An 11,473-nucleotide genomic window follows, 5' to 3' on the forward strand; every position below is an offset into this window, starting at 1 on the left:
AGTTAATTCATATATGCCAGAATACAATAGTTAATGGGTCCACCCCAGCTCTATCTTAAAACCACCACCTGTTACAATACTTCTTCACTTCGTCTTCCCTTGTTGCCTAAATATGAGGTTTCCTCTATTCCCATGGTTTTTCTTGATCACCACACACTCAATCTTTATCACTCCAATATACACCCAATGTTTAGACCATCACAAAACTTTGTTGCTCCAGTTAAAGAATAACCTCATATTCAACCCTTCATCTTCAACCAAGCTGGTGCTCTGGAACCATAATATGGATTGTTGCGAGTGGAGTGGTGTAAAGTGCGACAATATGGGTCGTGTTGTTGGTCTCGACTTGAGCGATGAATCAATCTCTGGCGGAATCCACAACTCAAGTAGCCTTTTCAATCTCAAGTATCTTCAAAGTCTGAATCTTGCTAAAAACAGCTTCGGCTCTTGGCAAATTTCATCTGGGTTTGAGAAGCTAACTAGTTTGACATATATGAATTTGTCATATGCAGACTTGACAGGACAATTTCCTATTGGGATTTCAGGTTTGACAAGGTTGGTCTCTCTGGATTTCTCTGGGAATTACTACTTAAAACTTGGCAACTCAAATCTAAAATTGCTTGTTCAGAATCTCACGGAGCTCACAGAACTCCGTCTTGATGGTGTAAATATATCGTCCAAGGGAGAGGAATGGTGCCAAGCCATATCTTCTTCACTCCCTAATCTGCGAGTCTTGAGCTTGTCTTTCTGTGATCTCTCAGGTCCTCTTTGTTCTTCCCTTGAGAATCTCCGATCCCTTTCGGTGATCGATCTGAGTCATAACAATTTGTCCGCCCCAGTTCCAAATTTCTTTGCAAACTTCACCAATTTGACAGAATTACTTCTCTGGTATTCTAATTTGCAGGGAACATTTCCGGAAAACATCTTCCATGTGCCAACTCTACATAAACTTGACTTATCAGACAATAAATTACTTCAGGGTTCTTTTCCAGAATTTTTCCAGAATGGATCTCTCCAGACCTTAATTCTTAGACACACAAATTTTTCTGGGATATTACCAAATTCTATTGGTAATCTTCAGATGTTGTCCACGATAGATGTTCGGAATTGCAGCTTAAGTGGAGCAATCCCAAGTTCAATGGCAAACCTTACTCAACTTGTTTATTTGGATTTGTCATACAATATGTTTATTGGTCCAACCCCATCATTTTCGAAGAACCTCACCGACATAGACTTATCCCATAATCTTTTAACGGGTACATTTCCTTCCACCCACTTTGAAGGCCTATTGAATCTTGTTCTGCTTGATTTAAGTCATAATTCGCTCATTGGAAGCATTCCATCATCTCTATTAGAACTCCCATCTCTGATACAAATTGATCTTTCATTTAACAAATTTGATGGTCAAGTTGATGAATTTTCTAATGCTTCCTCCTCTCTACTAGAGTTCATTGATCTGAGTAGTAACAATTTACAAGGGTCGATTCCCATGTCTTTCTTTGAGCTCGGAAGGCTTCTTACCCTTGTGATCAATTCCAACAACTTTAGTGGCCCAATACAACTCGAAAAGCCCAACAACTTTAGTGGCCCAATACAACTGGAAAAGTCATTTAGGCCGAACCTTCTTTATTCCCTTGACCTTTCAGACAACCAAATTGAAGGGAAAATACCGAACTGGATTTGGGAAGTTGGGAATGGAAGTCTCTCTGACTTGAATCTCTCTCACAATCTCTTGGTTGATTTGCAAGAACCATATGTTTTACACCCCAACCTTGCTATCCTTGACCTACACTCTAACCTGCTCTCTGGAAAAATCCCAATACCAGGAGAATCAGCTCAATACATTGACTTCTCAAGTAATAATTTCAGCTCTTCTATCCCTCCTACTATTGGTAGTCTCCTCACCTATGCCTCTTTCTTCTCTCTTTCAAATAATAGCGTCATTGGAAACATTCCTCAATCGGTATGCAATATGAGATACCTTCAAGTTCTAGATTTGTCTAATAATCGTTTGAGTGGCACAATACCATCATGTTTGATCCAAAGGAGTACTAGTACTCTTGGAGTACTGAATCTGCAAAATAACAGACTTAGTGGAAATGTTTCGAGTATTTTTCCAAACAATTGTAATCTACAAACTCTGGATCTCAGTGGTAATCGTTTGGAAGGGCAGATTCCAAAATCATTGTCAAATTGTAGAAGGTTGGAGGTTTTAAACCTTGGCAATAACATGGTAAGTGACAGATTTCCGTGCTTTTTGGAGAACATATCTAGCCTACATGTTTTAGTTTTGCGCTCTAATAGGTTCCACGGTGACATTAACTGCCAAGGGGAAAATAATCAAAGCTGGTGGAATCTTCAGATCATGGACCTAGCTTCAAACAACTTTAGCGGCGCTCTATCGTCAGGCTTCTTCTCAAATTGGAAGGCAATGATGATTGACAATGATAATGCACAACCAATGTTTAATAATCTGGGTTATCCGTTAAATGGTGGATACTATTCAGATCGAGTGAATGTCATCTACAAAGGGATAGAGGTGGAGCTGGTGAAAGTTTTAACTATTTTTACCTCCATAGATTTGTCAAGCAATAGATTTGAAGGGAAAATACCAGATACTGTTGGGAATCTCAAATCGCTTGTTCTTCTCAACTTATCGCACAATGACCTTGAAGACTCAATTCCAACATCGTTAGGAAATTTGAAGAAGCTCGAATCACTTGATCTTTCACTGAACAAGTTGACCGGGATGATCCCAACACAACTTGCAAGTCTTACATTTCTTTCGGTTTTGAATGTGTCATACAATCTTTTGGTTGGAAGAATTCCGACGGGCTCTCAATTTCAGACATTCTCAGAAGCATCATTTCTAGGGAATCCAGGACTATGCAGCTTCCCTTTGAACACGAGTTGCAGTGATACCAGAGTTGCACCAAATTTCGAAGATGGGCATTCAACCTCGGAGTCGGAGGTCTACCTAAGTGCAGCATTGGGATTTATTGTGGGCTTAGGAATTATCATCTGGCCACTTGTGTTCTGTAGAAGATGGAGACGATGGTACTACAAACATGTGGATCGAGTGTTTCTAAGAAGAATAATACAGAGAAGAGTGTACAGAAATTCAATTCGACAGCTTTAGTTGGTGAAGAGAAGTGAATTAAGTGAAGTGCTTGTGATAAACTTGAAGTCTTGGCTTGAGTCATTCCAGTGGATGGAGAGTAAGATCAACTATCAATGCATGTGGTAAGCTTTCAATTCATTGTTTAATAACATAAAGGTATTTAATTGTTGTTGTTTTCATATAGATATATATTGCACTATCTAATAATTGCCGAGATGTTTGAGATGTTAATCCTATTACATATAGTTTATTTTGAGATTTGTTGCAATTTGTTTCATATAATCCCTAAAATGTACTCTTGCTTTATAGCCTTATAGGGTTTGAAGTTTGAACTGCTTGCAGGGCTGTTCAATTCAATGGGAGTAGGAATTTCTTTTTCTTTCTTTCTTTCTTTCCTTTTTTGGTGGTTGTTTAGGTAAGCATCAAACACTTATTAATCTGAATTCACAAGGTAGCAATAAAAGGAAAAAGGAAAAGGAATCAAAGATATGAAAAAGAAATGCTGATGATCTGAAATCATTTTGAAGTGTGAATTCTCTAGTGTATGACGCGAAGTTGTATGGTAGGTGACTCACATAGGTGGTTATATGGTAAAAACCTATGCTCCTAAATTTTAAATGTAGATTTTCTTCTTTAATCTCTTGCCATATGGGTTGGGTTTAATTTTATATTTGTGTTTTGAGATTGGGGCGTCTCACAGATGGGTATGTTGCTTTATGGATGTTGGGTCATCAATTGCTTTGTAACACACACACACACACACACACGTGTGTGTGTGTATATATATATATATATATATATGAACCCAACAACACACCTGAGCAACAGACTCATTTACTATGTTGCTGGGTTCATTTCTCACAAGCACTTTGTAATTATACAATATACTGTAATGATTGTCTTTAAATATGTATTACACAATATATTTTTCTTGGTTGTGTAGTGGAACTCTCATTTTCAATTTCATTGTCACTCCTAAATTTAAATATATAGTCTATTTGATGGAAATTGCAACTTTAGCATATAGGGATGAGAAATTGAGGTAAAAAGAATGGACAAACTGGTTCTAAAATTAATAGACAAAACTATTAATTTAAATATAGAGTCTATTTGATGGAAATTGCGACTTTAGCATATAGGTATGAGAAATTGAGGTAAAAGGAATGGACAAATTGGTTCTAAAATTAATAGACAAAACTATTAAGTGTTACTTTTCCCATTGAAAAACAACTACTGATTGCGATTTGGTGGCGTTGGCGCAAGCTCGTGTGCTCAATTATATTTTTCAAAGTTTTAGAATGAAAGGTAGAAATACTTTTAATGGGCAGGAATTGGGTAGTTGAAATTATAATGGGCTGGACTGAAATTTGGAATGGGCTTGCGTTTTGACTTTAAACTGAATAAAATTTTGGATTGTCTCGGGCTGGATTAAAGATGACTAAATAGTCAAGTGGGCTAATCTAATATTTCATGGACTCAAAGGATATATATATATATATTCAGAAGCCCTTAATCAAAGGAGGAGTGGAACATAGAGATGTTTGAACTCGGTTTGTTTAATAAACGGAGCATTCACTAATTTTTTTTTTTTTGTTTTTTGTCTACTTAGTTTGGTAACTCACATGATTATGTCTTTACTGAGATTTGAATCCCTGATTTCATTTTAAAAAGTAAGAACTTGATATCGTTGGGTCACTAGCCCGTTGATACTAAATCTTTAATCTTTCATGTATATTTTTAATAACTCTTGGTACGTTAGATTTAAAATTTAGACTCAAACTTCATATTTACCCTTACAAAATTCAAAATAAAATTGAATTTAAAAATACATTTATTAATGTTTTTTATAAAATAATTAATCTTTTGCACTAAAATCTTGTATTTTACACTAGAGCTTTTGAATTGAATTTAAATTAGATTAATTATTGTTACTTTTCCCATTGATAGCGATTTGGTGTTGTTGGCGCAAGCTAAAGGTAATGTATATAACAATTGATCTCTAACTCATTTGAACAAACAAAAAAACTTCATGTACCAACTGAAATGAAGAGTATGAGTTAAAAAATCTGCTACTAAGAGCAAACAAAGTGATGACTAGTAATTTAGTCTTAATTTCAATGGTAAAGCAACTGATAGACTGCTTTTACATTGTGTGCGGGTAAGAGAGAGAGAGTGTTCAATCTTGTTCTTCAGAAGCTTCACGGCTATGAATGCACCACAATTTCAAGAAAACAAACAAAAAAAAAAAAAAAATTATAACTTTGGATGGCAGAAGAGATTACAATCAGGATGAATAAACAACTCCAAATAAAACAATATGTTGAATGGAGTTAATTAATTTGTGTCCTTGTTAGAAAAAGTAGGACAAATTTACTACTAAGTCCTACTATATATAGTATACTGAATTTCATGACCAAGCTTTCACTCTCTAAGACAAAGATGAATAAGTAAAAGTAATGCTACATCCTGGGCGGCTAAATTGAAAAAGATTTTTTTTTTTTTTTTTTTCTCTCGCATTTGTTATGTTGTGATATTATATTTTTGTGTCTCAGACGAACAACATATATCTTATTTTAGTTTTTTCCTTTTTGTCATTTAGTTCTTTCCTGCCAACATTTTGAACTCTTGAATTAGAAGGGATGCTCATTAAGTCATCACAAATGCTACACGACAAGTTAGAAAACTCTACCAGCAAACAGGCGAACAAAGGATTTAGAAGATTCTTCCAATGGTTTGTAGTAATTAAAATTGTTAAGAAAGGGGGATCGATTCCGTAAACGATGAGATCAGTAAAAGAGGCAATACTCAATTTTTAAAGAACAATTTACTTAACTGTAGTTTGATTTCCTAAGAATAAAATCATCTACGCTCTCAAACAATTTAGCAAGTAAGCCCAAAATTCGTTACTTTGATCATGGACATATGAGGGTTATATTTCTTCTGCTGAGGATGGAACGAAAAGTACAAACATAAACAAATAAATGATTTTGAAGACAAAACAAGAAGCTCCCTTGTTATTCGTCTTATCTTAGATGAAGTGTTCGAAAATGATTGCATATAGATCTAAACTTTGACACTGTTTAGCATAGAATGAGTGATTTATCACTATCAATTTGATAAGTCCAATTTCTTACACCAGTTATACAAGAAAGAAATGTAGTTTCTGAAGAGTTTGATGGCAAAAATTGTATCGACAAACTGTAGTTATCCAAAGATTTGGAGTCAAGCTATTGTTTTATGTCAGAAGTCAAATTAATATATCACCCCCAGCTCCATCTTAAAGCCACTGCCCATAACAGTAACTCTTTCACTTAAACTTCACTTGTTGCCTAAAAATGAGGTTTCCGATCTTTCCATGGTTTTTCTTGATGACCACATTCTCAATCTTCTGCATTACTATCATTCCAGCTGACGGCCAATGTTTAGACCATCAGAAAACTTTGTTGCTCCAGTTAAAGGACAACCTCGAATTCAATTATCCTTTTTCAACCAAGCTGCGGCTCTGGAATCCTAGTACCGATTGTTGTGAGTGGGGTGGCGTAACGTACGACAATATGGGTCATGTTGTTGGTCTAGACTTGAGCAATGAATCAATCTCTGGAGGAATCCCCAATTCAAGTACTCTTTTTAGTCTCAAGTATCTTCAAAGTCTAAATCTTGCTAATAACATCTTCAGCTCTTGGCAAATTTCTTCTGGGTTTGAGAAGCCAACTAGTTTGACATACTTGAATTTGTCATATGCCGGCTTGACAAGGCGATATTGGAATTTCGCACTTGACAAGGTTGGTCTCATTGAATTTCTCTCATAACTACTTGGAAGTTGAGAACTCAGACCTAAAATTGCTTGTTTAGAATCTCATGAAGACCACAGATATAACGACGTCCGCTTTGAGCCTGAGCTCACACGGTTTTGCTCTTGGGCTTTACCCCAAAAGGCCTCATACCAATTGGAGTGACACACCTTCATATAAGCACTTCACCTTTTCTCTACCCAAGCGATGTGGGACTTGTGCATCCGTAACTTGACAGTGTGGTAGCCTGTCAGTGTCTCTCGCACTTGCCTACGGCACACCCGCCCACAAGGTCATCACAACAGAACTCCCGCCTTGATGGTGTAAATATATCATCCATGGGAGAGGAATGGTGCCAAGTCATATCTTCTTCATTACCTAATCTGCAAGTCTTGAGCTTGTCTTGCTGTCATCTTTTGTTATGAAATAAGGATCAAATAGGAGTTTATGAGAACAAGAGAAAAATAAATGACAAGAAAATAAAATGGCACACACAGAAACGAGATAAGGATTTACGTGGTTCGGCTATGCCTATGTGTACAGGGAGAAGACAGAACAATATTTCACTATGCAAATAAAGAGATACATAACAAAGTGGCTGACACCCAAAATCCAAATACACTCACACACTCATTTTATAAAGAAGACTCACTCAACATTCAAGAAATACCCCAAATAGTATATGGTTTACACAAAGAGAAAAACCCACCCAAATCCAAACTTCAACTCTCTCTTGAAGATTGTACACACATAAGGATTTTCTCACATACACAAAACTAATATACTCTCTTGATCCGAATATTGTCTTACTCTTAGACGTATCTCGGATACTTTTTATCGAATAAGTGCGAGGCTATTTATAGCCAAAAATATACTTGGTGTCCAAGTATATTACGAAGCTTCCTTTGGAAGCCAAATAACACTTGTTGCCCAAGAATTTCAAAGCTTCCTTCGGAAGCTAATTTGGAAGCTTCACCATCACACTTCTTTAGCCAAAAGATTTTTTCCATGTCATAAATGAATTTTAGACAAATTTCTAACAAATTTCCACATTGACTAAAATTCTCCACCTTGACAAAAATTTCGAATGAGCCACAAAATTCCATCCTTGGCAAAATTTCTCCGCCTTAACAGAAATGATAAGACAATATCATAAAGAGTCTTTCTTCAACGCAATATGAGTAATAAAAATAATCATCATCTCCAACACAAAACAAATTAATAAAGAATTTTAGTTAAATTGAAGTCATCCTCAAACTTAACCCTCGGGCTCTCATTCTTTAACCTATGCATGTCTTGCGCAGCCACAAGCATACCTCCAGTATTTGTGTCAAAGTCTAAATACTTACCAAAATCAACCTCAGAAATTCCAAGTTTGACATCTCCTTCAGCAACCTTCTCCAACCGCCCACAAACCACTGGTTAGTAGTGAAAAGTCATCTTTTTACTCTAATGGAGAATGGACATCCTTGACTTTTCCTTGCATCTTTGTTGTAACCAACTACTTGCCTCTCACGCATCTTAATGGCACTCGAATAAACTATCTCATTGCAATCAAGATTATTGCAAGTCAATATCACACCTGTCCCTGTAGGTCTGCATCCTTGTAAGGACTGCTGCAATTTCGGTTGCCATCTGAAAATTGGTTTCATTCCCCACTATGTTGTGTAGTCCCCTCACAACCATTTTGAGAACTAGGATTGTAACTCCTCTTTCTAATTCTTCCCTTGTAATACCCCTAATTTTAAGAAGATAGTTCTGGTATTTTAATTAAGTATTTAAATGGTTTTGTTGCTTGTTTATTTGAAATTATTTGAATTATTTGAATTATTTGTAAATTGTTGATTTTGAATAAATTAATTATGTAATGAAAATAAGTAAGGATTTAAATACGTTTTTTTTTATTTTTTTATTAGGGTTTTCTTGGAGACGGCATATAGGTATCTATTATGCATTAAAACCTAGGCTTTCTATGGGCCGATTAAATTACAGGCTAGGGTTTTAATTAGAATTAAGGTTTAGAATTGCCTATAAATATACAAGTCATATGGTTGCCTAGGGTTTTAAGAACACTATTCACAACACAGTGAAATAGAGCGACATAACAAAGACGTGAGATACAGAGTGAGGTTTTGAGATAACAAAGCAAGTTTGTGAGTTCTCGACTGAGGTTTCAAGGCCAAACCTAGGAGAAGGAAAGGGCAGAAGTATTAGGAGGTTAGACAATATTGCAGTGGTTGCCGGGAAGCTTAGAACAACGACGATAAGGTTTTGTTTATAAAACTGTACAGGCAAGTTCTTCTCTTCCTCCTTCCCTCTGGCTTGTGTTCTGTGCACCTAGATAATCTCTAGGGTTTAATTAATTATTAAATCGGAACTTACATGCTTACTATATAATATATTGATGATCTTTACGTGTTAAATTTGATTCTGGTATAATGCGTGCAAGCTTGTTTCAAGTCTTGATCAGTTTTCTATTTTAAGCATGTTATGTTGTTAAGCAATTTTTAGTCTCTGTAATTGCCTTTAACCTCTGTAAATAAATCATGGGGATGTTACTATGATGATATAAGATCTTTAGGTTTAGGGGTGAAGAGGAACAGAGGAGTTGGAATGGAATGGATGTTGCAAGTTAGTTTAAATTTCGTACTGTAAACATGCTAGTTTAATGGCTAAATCTAACCTCTGTAATTGGTCCCAGTTATTGTAAACAACCTTGGGGATGCTTCTAGACTCAATTAAGACTCCTAAGATTAGTTTTAGAACCCAATAGAGTGGTAGGAATTGATCAGAGAGGGAGCAGACGGACTGAAACGGAGCAGAACGGGGACGAAGACTCTCAAAGGAGGTGAGAGCCGGCTCCATGGATGTGGGAGCCGGCTCCCACACAAGTAGAGTCGGCTCCAAGGACTCCTAGAGCCGGCTCTAGGCTGAAAGAGCCTGCTCCCAAAATTTGGAGTAGGCTCCCTCTTCAATTTACGTTTAAATTTTTTTTTTTTTTTTTTGTTTTTTAGTTTTTCTACGTACTGTGTGATACTGTTTTGAGCATGGAGATTTCTGATTGTTCTGGGACTGTACCGAATTATTTAAAGGGTGGTTTTGGGTATCATTAAGACTCTAAATTAATTAAAAGTTAGTTCTAAGCACTGGGTACAAACAGTAGAAAATTAGTGGAACTAGTGTCCAACTTGGTACGCTGTTACCGAATAAAAAAGAACTAAGTTGCTTAAATTAATTTAGCAATTTATTGGACTATAATATGATTATAGAATTCATTTTAAATGCATGATAGAGTCATTGATATATTAGATTTGATCTATTCCTGCTCTGGATGCTAGTTGTGGATTATTTAACCATTTCAAGTAAATACGTGGTTTAATGCTTAGATTTAAATTGCTAAAACTTTAAACACTTTTCTGCAATGATTTGGATATTGGTTTTAGACTGTAAATTACTAACTTATTATTTATGTTTTGTAATTTACATGGATATGGAGGATTGTATGCACCGGTATGGGACGGTGACATACTGGGGACGGTTTAGCTCAAAACGCATAAACCAAACCTAATGGATTAATGGAATGGATTGAAAGATATTGGATCCTAATTATGACTAAGTCGGATCAACTGCAACTAAGTTGGATGACTTCCTGGATTAATGGATGGTAGTTGAGTCATATCAACTGAATAAGTTGAGTGACTAACTAGTTGGTTTATTGTATGTTAGTTTAATAAATAGTTGAACTTAATACCATGGATTTTGACGAACTTTATATATATATTTATGGTACCACGAGTTGAGCTTGAGTCTCAGACTCGTTGGTTAGGGTGCGTTTATGCAGTGGATGCGTAGCTAGTTATAATAGGTTGAGGTGTACCCTATTAGGTCTAGGTACTCATGCCAACCTTTGAGTGCGTATTCGCATGTTGCCTTCTATTCAGGTTGAGACCCCTATTATAGACCAGTGAATGTCCCTTAGTGTGGATATTTATATGTATGGACTAGATAGATATTGTGAGGTATCTACGGTGTATCTGCGTATCGAGTCACTGTATGGATTGCAGTTAGATTAGAACTTGCTCGTGGGTCTGACCCACTCCTTTATTATTCTTTTCAGGTATAGGACGGTTCCAGCCTTAGAGCTTGATCGTGCTTGACGAGGACAGTCTCACATTCATCTGATTACGTAGGACTTCTCTCGATGTTTCTAGCATTATCTATTTTCAGTTTCAGTTTCAGTTAAACTTGACCGGTCTTTTACAAGGGTCGCGATACCAAGTCAAGCTTGAAGAGTTGTGAATTTAGGAGGTGGCCAAGTTTTACATTTATAGAAAGCCACTACTACCTTTCTCTATATAAAATATAGATAGGGCGAGTAGGGATCGTCCCAAGGGATTTGATGGTGTATCGAATTGTGAAACTATGGTAATTAGGGTTAGTAGGTCGAGTGATCACACAATTGATTGGTTGGTTGATTAAGCTAAATTGAATTCAACTAAATAAAATAATATGAAGTAAACAAGAGAGAGAGAGGTCTTGGGGTGTAGAGATGACCACCAAG

At 36.2% G+C, this 11,473-nt stretch overlaps 1 protein-coding gene across 1 annotated transcript; it reads left to right on the forward strand.

The window, feature by feature from the left end:
- Positions 1-3,912, forward strand: LOC132294874 (receptor-like protein 7). Its single transcript, XM_059792886.1, has one exon. It carries the CDS (start codon positions 113-115, stop codon positions 3,137-3,139), a length of 3,027 nt encoding a protein of 1,008 aa, XP_059648869.1. The 5' UTR covers positions 1-112; the 3' UTR covers positions 3,140-3,912.
- The last annotated feature ends 7,561 nt before the right edge of the window (positions 3,913-11,473 follow it).

Source organism: Cornus florida, unplaced genomic scaffold (assembly GCF_030987335.1).
Source record: "Cornus florida cultivar Cherokee Brave unplaced genomic scaffold, ASM3098733v1 CherokeeBrave_3.0.0_Hap2_Chr02, whole genome shotgun sequence".
Lineage (NCBI taxonomy): Eukaryota > Viridiplantae > Streptophyta > Magnoliopsida > Cornales > Cornaceae > Cornus > Cornus florida.